At 37.0% G+C, this 13,494-nt stretch overlaps 1 protein-coding gene across 1 annotated transcript in view; it reads left to right on the forward strand.

Moving 5' to 3' along the window:
* The window catches only part of ARHGEF38 (Rho guanine nucleotide exchange factor 38), a 150,477-nt gene that overhangs the window by 111,071 nt on the left and 25,912 nt on the right, over positions 1-13,494 (forward strand). Inside the window, exons 6-7 of the mRNA XM_055587875.1 lie at positions 7,986-8,185; positions 11,580-11,713. Coding sequence (XP_055443850.1) covers positions 7,986-8,185; positions 11,580-11,713 — 334 coding nt within the window. The remainder of the gene's footprint in view (positions 1-7,985; positions 8,186-11,579; positions 11,714-13,494) is intronic.

Genomic DNA, 13,494 nt, shown 5'->3' on the forward strand with positions numbered 1-13,494 from the left:
ATTATCACAATACCTGATATTGAATAGTTCCTTTTTTTTTTACTGAGTAGGAATGCCACATTTACCATGCACTTAATTTCCATACATACCTGTATTTATTTCTTGATTTTCTATTTTGTGCTTGATTTTCATATGTCCATACCAAATTGTCTTCATTTTTGTAGTTTTATATTTTGATATCAGGTATAACTAATCTCTGGGCTTCCCTGGTGGTACAGTGGTAAATAATCCACCTGCCAATGCAGGAAATGTGAGTTTGATCCCTGGGTCAAGAAAATCCCCTGGAGAAGGAAATAGCAATCCATTCCAGTTTTCTTGTCTGGAGAACCCCACGGACAGAAGAGCCTGGTGGGCTACAATCTATGGGGCCTCGAAGAGTTGGACATGACTTACCGACTAAACACACACACACACACACACACACACACACAACTAATCTCAGCTTAGTATTCTTCCTTTTCAAAATTTTCTTGAATATTCCTGCATGTTTCCTTCTTTAAAAACATTCTCTTTTGTTAAAATTATATCTACTCATGGTTTATAAGGGCTTCCCTGGTGGCTCAGATGGTAAAGAATCTGCCTACAATCCAGGAGACCCGGTCCGATCCCTGGGTCAGGAAGGTCCCCCTGGAGAAGGGAATGGCAACCCACTCCAGTATTCTTGCCTAAATTCCATTGACAGAGAAGCCTGGTGGGCTACGTCCATGAGGTCGCAGAGTCAGACATGACTGAGTGACTAACACACACATGGTTTGAAAAGCCCAATAGTTCTAAAAGTTTTAAGAAAAATAGCAGTCTACGGTATAGCACAAGGAACTATATTTAATCCCCTTGGATAAACCATAATGGGAAAAAATATAAAAAGAATGTATATATGTATATAACTGAGTCACTTTGCTGTACAGCAGGAATTAACACAATGGTATAAATTAACTATACTTCAATCAAAAAGTTAGTTAATTTAAAAAAGAAAAGAAAACGAGTAATCCCTTCCACCTTCCCCTAAATGCTCCTCACCAGAACACAAGTATATTCACACGTTTTAGTTGACAATTTTGGTATTTATCTTCATGACTCTAAAAACACATTTGACTCTTCCTTCTTATGTATTCACTTCTGTCTATGGAAGACAAGAATTTATCTTTCTTCCCTAGCTGATCTCCACTGTACACACACACACACACACACACACATCCTTCTCACCTCTCCATTCTCCCTATGGAGTTACATTATAATTTGGATCAGAGCAATAATTAGTGTTTGAATTGTTATACCTGAGTAAATTTCTTTTCAGAGATAAACCTTGGAATAAACAAATACTTATTTTTCTGGGAATTAACTATTATCTTTTTCCCCTTTAATTTTCTTTGAGGTAATCATTAATGCCAAACTCACAGCTAATCATCTTGAAGTCAGCCTGATGAAATTTGTAGGCTATCCGTTTCATCTCTCTATAAAAGCCTTTCCCGGAGACTTCTGACCTATTGAGTTTGGACAAATTACACTGGACATCACTAACTCCCCTTGCCTGGAAAACTCCAAGGACAGAGGAACCTGGTGGGCTACAGTCCATGAGGTTGCAAAGAGTCAGACACAACTGAGCAACTGAGCGCATACATACAAACTGCCATACCTAGTTTCTTTTTGCCTCTTGCCTGTTTTTAGTAGAGGACATCCTTCAGTAATTTCTGCTATTCATCAAAGAATACATGGGAAGGAAATTTTAAGAACCTTTACATCCAAAAGGTCATTATTTTACCCTCACACTTGACTTATATAGTGTGGTTTGGAATAGAATTCTAAATTGAAAATCATTCATCTTCAGAATATATAGGTAATTCTTCATCATTTCTAACTTTCAGTGTTGCTACAAGAAATTCAACGGTTTTTCTGACTCCTAATTGTTTGAAACTGCTTAGTTTACACATTTCTCTGAAGGACTGTAGGCTTTTCTCTTTGTCTCTGATAATTTGAAGTTTTAATAATTCCGAGGTGTGAGTCAATTTCATTCACTGTGCTGTGACCTCAGCAAGTTCTTTCAACACGCTAACTCATTTTCACTGAATTATCTTACAGATGAGTTCCTTCCCATATGTGCCCTGTTCTCTCTCTCTGGGACTTATTATTTTGATATTGGACCTTTTAGGCTGATCCTCTAATTTTCTTATATTTTCTTCCATTTTTGTATTTTTGCTCTTCCCTCTAGAAAGTTCTTGAACATGTTCTCCAACACTTACGAGTTTTTATTTCTGCTATTATCCTTTTAGTTTCCAAGAGCTCTTCCTTAATCCTCCAAATGATCTCCCTTATTTGTATAGCACCTTAAGAATTACACTGTTTCTTAAAGAGGTTTTCAACTGGCTGTTTTTATTATAAAACCCACACCCTTCTCCCTTTACTTCCATATATTTTCAAGGACTCTAGTTAATGAAACTTTGGAGGAGTGATGAAGTAACTACTTCATATTACTGGTTCTTTCTGGTCTGCTATGTCAATTACCGTTTGCTCATCTCCTTTAAATCTTCTAAGATTTGCTAGTAGTTCTGTATTTATTTTCAAAGCTATTTTAAAATTATGACAAGTGCTATTTGTTTATTATTTGTGCAGCAATATATAGTTTCCTCTCAAGTTGACTTATGATGTTTTTAAAGAAGAGTAAATGGAAAAAAATTCAATAGCAGTATGGATGGTTTGTAGCTTCTGTTGATTAAATATTAAATTTAGGATTCTTGTGGCCATAAAATAGAGGAAATTCAAAGTAGTATGATCAATAGTTACATGATTAGTTTTCCTTTCATTTTCTCCTTCAAATTAAGAAATATAGATATATCTCAGTGTTGAATCTGATTTTTTGTTTTCATCATAGTTTTTACATTGCTAAATGTCACTTTAATTTTCATTGTGCAACTGTTTTCTTATACTTGATGCAAAATCTTTATAGCAAAACTGGATGCTTCTAAAACAAAGCCAGCTGTGTTTACTTGACTTTGTAATTTTTTGATAATAATTTGTAATGAGATTAGTGTAGCTACTTTTGGTACTAAGTATTTGCCAAAGTGTTCATGATAATGTAGAAGAATATGAAACATAATTACAATTTAATAACTACCTTAGTTTTCAGCAGAACATAAATGGGGAATTGTGATGCATTTGATTACTTTCTAGGGGATAGGCATGGGATAATTGGCTGCTTGGCTGCGAAAGTTATATCACATATAAGACTCATCTGCCTTGCACAGCTGTCAGACTCAGTCTTACTGGGAGGAATTAGACTGGGTAAGAATTGTGGCACTGAATGCCGGAGCGTCATTAGCTAGTAATACATTCTATCTTTTCTACCACACTGCTTGTCTGTGTAATGCAGGTATCAGAGCATCATCGCTCATCACTTGGGCAACTGTCCAAAGTGCTCATCTTAAGACAAAGGTGTCTGGGAGATTTCTCACTTTTGAGAAAAATTTTTTTAGTATTCACATTTGTGATGGTTTTAAGAGAAACAGTTATTATTTATAATTGTTATTGCTTTCATTTGAAGCCTGAAAGGGAGAGAATAGAACTTTTATGCCAAAGAGTGATGCAAAAAATAATGATCAGATTTGGACAGAACTAAAGGGCCTAGGTTGGGTTTTTGATGGATCCTGATAAGGGAAGAAGGAGAGCAGCTCAAAGATACAGGTACATTCTTTAATATATCTGGGGATTTATTTTTTGTAATTAAAAGTTTTAAAATACATGTATAACAATAGACCGCACTGATAAACTATCCTAATAAAATTGACTTTATTTGATCAAATTGTTTGATTACATCTACCTTTTGATAGTACTTCCAGTGATTTTAGAAGATTAAATAAACTAATACTGTGCCATGCTGTGTTGCTCAGTTGTGTCTGACTCTTTGTGACCCCATAGCCCAGGCAAGGATACTGGAGTGGGTTGCCATGCCCTCCTCCAGAGGATCGTCCCAACTCAGAGATCAAACCCAGGTCTCCCACATTGCAGGTGGATTCTTTACCATCTGAGCCACCAGGGAAGCTCAAACTAATATTGGTGAGAGTAAAAAGAAAAACTCAGAAGAAATCTGATCATAGTCATAAGAATAATATGATTTTTTTTCTAGTCAAGTTAGTACCTTCCATATTCCTGACTTGTTCTTATTTAAGTAAATTATTTCTACTTAAGTGTCTAAACTGTTGTATTATTGAAGAACTTACAGTTAAGATATATAAGGTTGCTATATTTCAGATTCAAAAGTTCTGCTATTGATATACCAGTTAGAAAATATGTTTTTAGTTATTATTTTTTAGTATTCATAAAAGATTACATATTTTCCCATCCATTTTACCCAGTGCTCTTGGAAACCAATAACATGTCTTTCTCCTTCTCCTTTTTTCCCTCATTTCCTCTTTCCACCATGTCTCCTTACCTCCCTTCCTTAGTAGATTTGGTGCACATGAGTAGAAAGTGCAAGATAAATCATACTAAAGCAACAGTTTCTCAATAAAGCGGGCAAGAATGTATTGATACAACAGAGAAAAGACAGTGTCTCTTCAGCAAGTGGTGCTGAAAAAGTTGGATAGCCATATGTAAATCAATGAAGTTAAAACACATCCTCAGACCATATGGGCTTCCCTGGTGGCTCAGTGGGTAAAGCATCTGCCTGCAATGTGGGAGACCTGGGTTTGATCCCTAGGTTGGGAAGATCCCCTGGAGAAGGAAATGGCAACCTACTCCAGTACTCTTGCTTGGAAAATTCCATGGATGGAGGAGCCTGGTAGGCTACTGTCCATGGGGTCGCAAAGAGTCAGATACGACTGAGCAACTTCACTTCTCATACAATACACAAAAATAAACTCAAAATGGTTTAAAGACTTAAGTATAAGACAAGACACCATAAAACTCCCAGAAGAGAACATAGGCAAAACATTCTCTGATGTACATAGTCCCAATGTTTTCTTAGGTCAATCTCCCAAGGCAGTAGAAATAAAAGTAAAAATAAACAAATGGGATCTTATCAAACTTATAATCTTTGAAAACCATAACCAGCAAAAGAAACCATAAACAAAATGAAAAGACAACCTATGGAATGGAAGAAAATATTCACAAATGATGGGACTGACAAGGGCTTAATTTCAAGGTATACTAATTGCTCACACAACTCAACAATAACAACAAAAAAACACAAACAAACCAATTTTTAAATATGGACAGAAGATTTAAATAGACATTTCTCTAAAGAAGACATATAGATGGCCAATAGACACATGAAAAGATGCTCAACGTTACTAATTACTAGAGAAATACATATAAAAATTAATGAAGTACTCTCTCACACCAGTCAGTATGGCCATCATTAAAAAGTCTTCAAATAATAAATGGTATAGAGAGTGTGGAGAAAAGGAAATCCTCTTACACTGTTGGTGGGAATGTAAATTGGTGCAGCCATCGTGGAAACAGTATGGAGATTCCTCAAAAAACTAAAGATAGAGTTGCCATTGGATCTAGCAATCCCATTCTTGGGCAAATATCCAGAGAAAACTATAATCTGAAAAGATACATTCTCTCCAAAGATACATTCCCTCCCATGTTTATAACAGCACTGTTTACAATAGGCAAGACATGGAAACAACCTAAATGTCCATCAACATATGAATGAAGAAGACACTATATATACACACTGAGTAACAGAATATCAGTCAGCCATAAAAATGAAATAATGCCATTTTCAGCTACATGGATGAATCTAGAGATTATCATGCTAAGTGGAGTAAGTGAGAAAGACAAAGACAAATACCACATGATATCCTTATATGTGTCTAAAACATGACCCAAATGAACTCAACTATGAAACAGAAACAGACTCACAGAGAACAGACTTGTTGTCCAAGGGGAGGAGAGTATAGGGAAGGGAAAGACTGAGAGTTTGGGGTTAGCAGAGGCAACCTATTATACACAGGATGGATAAAAAACAAGGTCCTACTGTGTAACACCAGAACTCTATTCAATGTCCTCTGATAAACTACAATGGAAAAGAATATGAAAAAGAATATACATGTATAACTGAGTCACTTTGTTGTACAGTAAAAATTAACACAACACTGTCAGTCAACTATACTTCAAGAAATTTTAAGCTAATAAAAAGCAATTCTTTACTCCCTTGCAAAACTTTAACATTTATTTTGGTTTTCCTTTAAAAAAATGTTGTCTTTTGGGTTGATTCAGTGTTTGTCTCTATGGATACCAATTATTTTCTCAACATGCAAATAAAACTCAGTCATTTATTCAGGACTACTGTGCAAGTTTTTTGGGGAAAAAAGTTCAATGTAAAATAACAGCACATTACAGAAAATGTAAGTAATCTATCATTTCAAGCTACAAATATTCATTGAGAGAATATTATATGTCTTGTTGGACATATAATGGTGACAGACAAATTGAATATAAACTGGTCAATAGAGAAAAAAAGACGATTTCAGATAGTGCTAAGTGCTATAGTGAAAATAAAATGAGCACATGTGACAGAGTGATTGGTGTGTGTGCGTGCACCATATTTGTACTTACATGTGATAAATTTCCTTAGTTTCTGATTTATCAAATGAAGAGTTCAAATAGATGATCTCTGGGGTATCTTCATTTCCTTTCTAGTGATGTAACTTTTCTAATTTTGTTCCAAGTTTTTAGATCCATTTCACCATTTCAATTACGTAGTCTGTTGTCCACCCAGAAAGTACTTGAAAAATAATTGAAGAATGAAACATTCACCCATCAGAATTTGAAAGCCATGTCTGTCTGTATTCTCTGTCTTCTAAATAAAAATCTAAAGGAAAACCAATGAGTATATCTTTCCATCAGAAGGGGCTCAAAACACAATTTTCATCCATGTTCCTCTTACAGTGTCTCTTTTTTTGCCTCTTCACATAAAGAGACTTTTAGAAACCACTGATTTCTGGCTGAAAAAAAATGAATCCAGTGGGTTGGCAATGAATGTCCAGTGGACAATGGCATGATCAAGTTTGCAGCTTTTTATTTTCCTGTCAACTTCTCGGCTAGTGGGAATGGCTCTAGGCTCATCTCAGAAGCTCTGAAGGGGAGAGCCAGGGGTGAGTGCTCACTTTTGTGTAGCCATTTGAAGACCTGTGGGCTAAGAGGAAGTCCACATGGAAAGGCATTGGGTACTGGTAATGATCAGTGATAGTGATGGCATTAATAATATCTAGAGAAGTATTGCATTTATTTGGAGAAGGAAATGGCAACCCACTCCAGTATTTTTGCCTGGAGAATCCTAGGGATGGAGGAGCCTGGTGGGCTGCCATCAATAGGGTCACATGCATGTATTGGAGGAGGAAATGGCAACCCACTCCAGTATTCTTGCCTGGAGAATCCCAGGGATTGGGGAGCCTGGTGGGCTGCCGTCTATGGGGTCACACAGAGTCGGACACGACTGAAGCGACTTAGCGGCAGCAGCATTGCATTTATTATAAATCTTTTTTGCGGACTGTGGTGGAACCTCTGAAACACTCTATGTTCAACTTCTCAATTTGGTAGAAGAAAGAAAACAAACTTTGTGTTTAGATTTTTAAATGATGACTTTAGTCTCCTCACTTAATAATATCAAAAATACCATCAAGAAAATGCATTTTTCTTTGTTGTCATGGAAAAGTTCAGTCTAAAATTGTTTCCCACTATTATTATAAAGCCTGTTATTTTAAAAACCTGTAAGTGGAACATAGTTGGAAATCATATTTTCAGTCCTTTTAGGTAGGCAAATATACTTGTTTTCTTTTAAATTTTGTTTAGAAGTAGACTCAGCCTTGCTTCTTTCTGTCACCTATTGCCCTTGCTTCATTTAGAAATTGAACATAGCCAAATCAGAGAAGAAAAGGGTGAAAATCATCTTCAGGATTAATCATTAAAAAAAAATCACAAAAATAAAAAGGAGTTAAGAAGACAAATGTTTGTGAAACTAACATGATGTATCTTTATTGCAGAGGCAAACCAAACTTACTGGACATGGGCTCTTTGATGATCAAGCCAATTCAGCGAGTGATGAAGTACCCTCTATTACTGTGTGAACTCAGGAATTCCACCCCTTCCTCTCACCCAGACTTCCGAGCACTGGAAGATGCCTATGCTGCCGTGAAACACATTAATGTAAACATTAATGAACTCAAAAGGCGAAAAGATTTAGGTAAGAGGAGATATGATGAAGTGGGAGTTTGGGGTTGGAATCTCCTATTTATGTTTTGGAGGATCAGAATGTGTCAGGAGTTACAGCAGGTGCCGTGATAATGATCATTTGATGTCTAGAGATACAGGCCAGGGAGGAGAGGATGGTTCTGCCTTTCTAGCTAGGTTCAGAAGAAGATCACGAGACACAAACTTTGATAACTTTTCATCGAACAGCCCTACACTCAACCTCTTTTGACCACCACATGCCTGGTGACATATTACGGGCTGAAGAAACCTGCAGCATATGATCCTCCTGTTCTTGGTGTTATATATATATATATGGCAGGAGGAATGGCCAGGTAGTTGGGAGCAGTGAATAGCTAGAGCTGAAAAGCAGTGGTGAGAAAGGTGGATACAGGGAGGATGACCTGGCTAAACTAACAGGCTTATTTGATTCTGGAATACAAAGAATGGGTATTTTGGGCAATAATTGCTCCATGAAGGGAGCAAGTATATTTTTTTCTCAGATTAACAAATTATTGTTAACTATTCATTAACTAAGAGGTCAAGTGTTAGTCACTCAGTTGTATCCAACTTTTTGCAACAACATGAGCTATAGCCCGCCAGGCTCCTCTGTCCATGGGATTTCCCAGGCAAAAATACTGGCGCAGGTTGCCATTTCCTACTCCGTAGGATCTCCCCAACCCAAGGATCGAACATGGGTCTCCCACATTGCAGGCAGATTCTTGACTATCTGAGCCACCAGGGAAGCCCAGCTAAGAGGTAAGATTCACCTCTCAAGGAGAATGTAGATTTTAAAACAGGAAGCACAATTAGATGGTTTCTATTCTTCTCAGAGTTAGCGGTGCACTGGGATAGACCCTGGGTCCTCTCTCAGTGTGATTTGTGTCCATAAATTCTTAATTGGCTTTGTAGTTCTAACTTTAAATCTCAGTTCAACATTTAGAGCAATGGTAGAACTGTGGAGCTAATTGATCCAACCACTGTGTTTATTTTTATTGCCTTTATTTTCTAATTTTTATTTTAAAAATTGTATGTAATTGTATTAATAAATTGTAACTATAAAGAAGAGCATAGAGTGAAAAGGGAAAGTTGCAGAACAAAAGATGCCATAAAAAAATAGCCCATAGACAAAGGATTACTATCTAGACTATATAATTATTTTTACTAAATAAATAATAAAAATATTCTAATACAAAAAATGTTAATAATAAAAATGAGCAACTCACAGAAAAAAACCAATACATTTTAAAATTCTAAGATCCACTAGTAATCAGGGAAATGCAAATTAAAAACATAATGACAAGTGTTTCACGCCCATAAGGTTGGCAATGAGATTTTTAGTGAATAATGTTAAGTGCTGAATATTAGTTTGCAGGTAAGAATGTAAATCCTAAAGGAAATCAGTCCTGAATATTCATTGGAAGGACTGATACTGAAGCTGAAACTCCAATACTTTGGCCACCTGATGCAAAAACTGACTCCTTTGAAAAGACCCTGATGCTGGGAAAGATTGAAGGAAGGAGGAGATGGGGAAGACAGAAGATGAGATGGTTGGATGGCATCACGGACTCAATGGACACGTGTTTGAGTAAGCTCCAGGAGTTGGTGATGGAAAGAGAAGGCTGGTGTGCTGCAGTCCATGGGGTTGCAAAGAGTCAGACATGACTGAGTGACTGAACTGAATTGAACAGAAGGATGTAAATTGGATTCACCACTTTGGAGAACAACTTGACAATTCTTATTAAGTTGAAAATGCACACACCCAAGACACAAAAAATCAGTTTCTAGAAATTTGAGAAACCGGCTCACACGCTCATGGAGAGGTACACAAGTAACTAGCATTGTTCATAATAGAAAAAGGAAAAAAAAGAAAGAAACAAGCACACAAAGAAAATGGAGAGTGGCTTCCATATTTATTCAGATAGATAAACTGTGTATTATAAACTACGATACCATAAAAGCATAAAGTTAAAGTACGTGTATCAGTTGGATAAGTCTTGAAAACACAATGTTGAGTTTTTTAAAAAAGTAAACTAGCAAGTGACAGAAGAATGAATGCAATATGGTACCATTTTTAGAAAGACTGAAAATATTCAAAATGATACTATATGGTATATGACTACATACCTACAAAGTAAAGGCATGAAAATAGATACAGATATAATAAAGCTCATAATTGGGTATCACCATTTCCTTTAAGGATCAAAGATGGGGATCAGAGAAGCTTCAACTATTATGTGATTTTTTTAAAATAAAAAGATTGGAAATAAGGCAAAATGTGAGGGTTTGATTAAGCTGGGATATGGACAATAGCTGTTGTATTAAATTAACTTTGCTGTTTGCTTAATCGTCAAATTTCAAAGTTTTAATGAGGAAAATTTTTCTACTCCCATGGTTCCAGTTTGCATAGCTAACATTTTAGTAAGTTTTCTTCAGAATTTCTATATCTTTTTTTTTTCTATTTTCTTTCATCTCTCTCTCTCCTCCTTCTTCCCTGGCTTCTGCAACATGTATGACACGACTGTTTTCTGGGTCTTTCAAAAAACTTAATTGTATATCATGAACATTTTTCAAGTTAATGTGGTCTTCTTTTAAATGGCTCCATAGTAGTCCATTTAAAAATGTGTCATAATTTATTAAACTATACCTCTATGGATACACTTTTAGATTGTTTCCAACATTCTGCTGTTAGAAAAAATGCTTTAGCAAATAAAACTTTGTAGGCTTGATTATGGGAAGTATATTTCTCTACATGGACTTCCTGGTCATAGACTATACTATTTTTATATTTAAGGTTCTGCCAAATTATTCTCTACAAAAACTATATTGATTTACTCTTCATCAATGGTGTATTAGTATGCCACTCTCACCACATCCTTACCAAAGCTGAAGGTTGGGGATAGTTAACATTTTGAACAATATGAGAGGGAAAATAATTTTAAAGATAAAAAAGTATAGCTCAGAGGGATGGCTCAACTTACCTTAAATCTCTCAGCTAGTGGAGACAATTTTAGGATGGATATGAGGTCTTATGTGGGCTGCAGTTGTCTTTCCATTAGTTAGGTCTTGATGCTTCATTCTGGAGATCCCAAATAACATGTGTATTATCTAAGAAGAGAGAAAAGAGCTTATTTTTTCCTCCAGTATCAGGAATTTCCCTAATGTGGGAGGTAAATGCAGTTGGGCTTTGAGGAGCTCAAGTCCTAGGATGGTTTCTGAAGATTAGTGGGGTGGGCAGCTGGAGCTGTGACGGGGCAGAGAGACTGGAGCATGGGCCAAAAATCAGATTTGTATCTCAAATATAAATATTATTCTTAAATACTTTGGATGAAACACACACTTTCTGTACCACATGTGTTCAGATATGTTATTGCCTTCTTCCATTTCAGTTCTGAAATACAAGAAGAATGATGAGGAAGAATCACTTAAAGATAAATTGTCTAAACTAAATATTCATTCAATTAGCAAGAAATCAAAAAGAGTGACAAATCATCTAAAGATTCTGACCAGAGGAGAATCACAGGTAATTTTTCTTCTTGGGCCATATACATTTTCCTGGGGAACATGACCACTGATACTTTTGTGAGATTTTGTTTTATTGTTATCAGAGCTGTTTCTGGAACACATTGACAATCAAGGAAACTGCCCAGTGCTGTTCCTTTCTTTCTCTCTCTCCACCCCCCACCCCCACCTCCCTTCCTCTTGTGGGATAATGCATTGTGTGGTGGTGGTGTAGGGGGTAGTTTTGACTCTATTTTAGCTGTGGTGCTTCCATTCATGGAGAGGACAAAGGAGAGATAAGGACAGGACAGGGATCAACAAAGGATGCCCCAGAAGTCCTGACACCATCAATTAGCACATGAAAGAAAGTCATGTCCAACTCTTTGCAACCCCATGGACTGTAGCCTGTTAGGCTCCTTTATCCATGGGATTTTTACAGACAAGAATACTAGAGTGGATTGCCATTTCCTTCTCCAGGGGATCTTCCCAACCCAGGGATCAAACCCAGGTCTCCCGCATTGCAGACAGACCCTTTATCATCTGAGCCACCAGGGAATCCCATTGAGCACATAATCTCACCCAAGGCAATGCCCTCCTTTCATCTCTGTCTCCTTTCTGCTTTTTAAAATCTCATTTCTTTTAGTACCCTTGGTGTTCATCTTATATTTATTTCACCTGTAGTGTTTAGAGGCCTATCTTAGTGTGATTTTTCCTACCTGTTATCCCTTTCCTCTTCCCCTACCCTCAGGTGACATTATATTCCTGGGTAACTCTTTGGTGTCATCCTGAACACTTTCATTTCAATCCCTAATAAACAATTAATGGATTAGCAAAGCCTCTCAAGCTTTAATGTGCATGAGAATGACCTGAAGAACTTGCCAAAATATAAATTCCTGGGTTCCATTTGGTTCAAACGCACAACCTCAAAGTTTGTATTTTTATAAAGACTCCAGATACTTTTAAGCTGATCGATCTGGAAATTGAAAATCACAAGATAGAAAGGTCAAGGCCCAGAAGTGGCAATACAGTGGGCCTCTAACCAAAAGTAGGCAGGACAGTTCTTAAGATACTAGATAGTACTTCCCGACCCCCGTTTTCCTGTGCTTGATTTCATTCTTCATTATGTTAGCATCTCTAACAAAAGTTTTTACTTTGAACTAGAGGCAACTGGTTCAGTTCTGACTCTTCTTATCTACCTCACTGTTTGGCTGCTCTGTTTTTTTTTTTTCTTTTCATTAAGTCTTTTCAGCTTTCAGACCACTAAACTAGAAGTGGTCTCTTCTCTTCTGAATGCCTAACACACTTACTCAATGTATCTCAGCCTTGGCCCTGTTCGTATTTGCAGGAGTCAGCACAGAAATTAAAAGCAAAGTTTCTGAAGTCATTCAGACCTGGGTTTGAACCTCACTTCTACCACTTAATAAATATTTGTCTTTAGGTGCATAAATTCAATGTTCAGTTCAGTTCAGTTCAGTCGCTCAGTTGGGTCTGACTCTTTGCGACCCCATGAATCACAGCACGCCAGGCCTCCCTGTCCATCACCAACTCCCAGAGTTCACTCAAACTCACGTCCATCGAGTCGGTGATGCCATCCAGCCATCTCACCCTCTGTCGTCCCCTTTTCCTCCTGGCCCCAATCCCTCCCAGCATCAGAGTCTTTTCCAATGAGTCACCTCTTCGCATGAGGTGGCCAAAGTACTGGAGTTTCAGCTTTAGCATCATTCCTTCCAAAAAACACCCAGGGCTGATCTCCTTTAGAATGGACTGGTTGGATCTCCTAGTAACCATCTGTAAATTATAGTA

Source organism: Bubalus kerabau, chromosome 7, assembly GCF_029407905.1.
Source record: "Bubalus kerabau isolate K-KA32 ecotype Philippines breed swamp buffalo chromosome 7, PCC_UOA_SB_1v2, whole genome shotgun sequence".
Taxonomy (NCBI): Eukaryota; Metazoa; Chordata; class Mammalia; order Artiodactyla; family Bovidae; genus Bubalus; species Bubalus kerabau.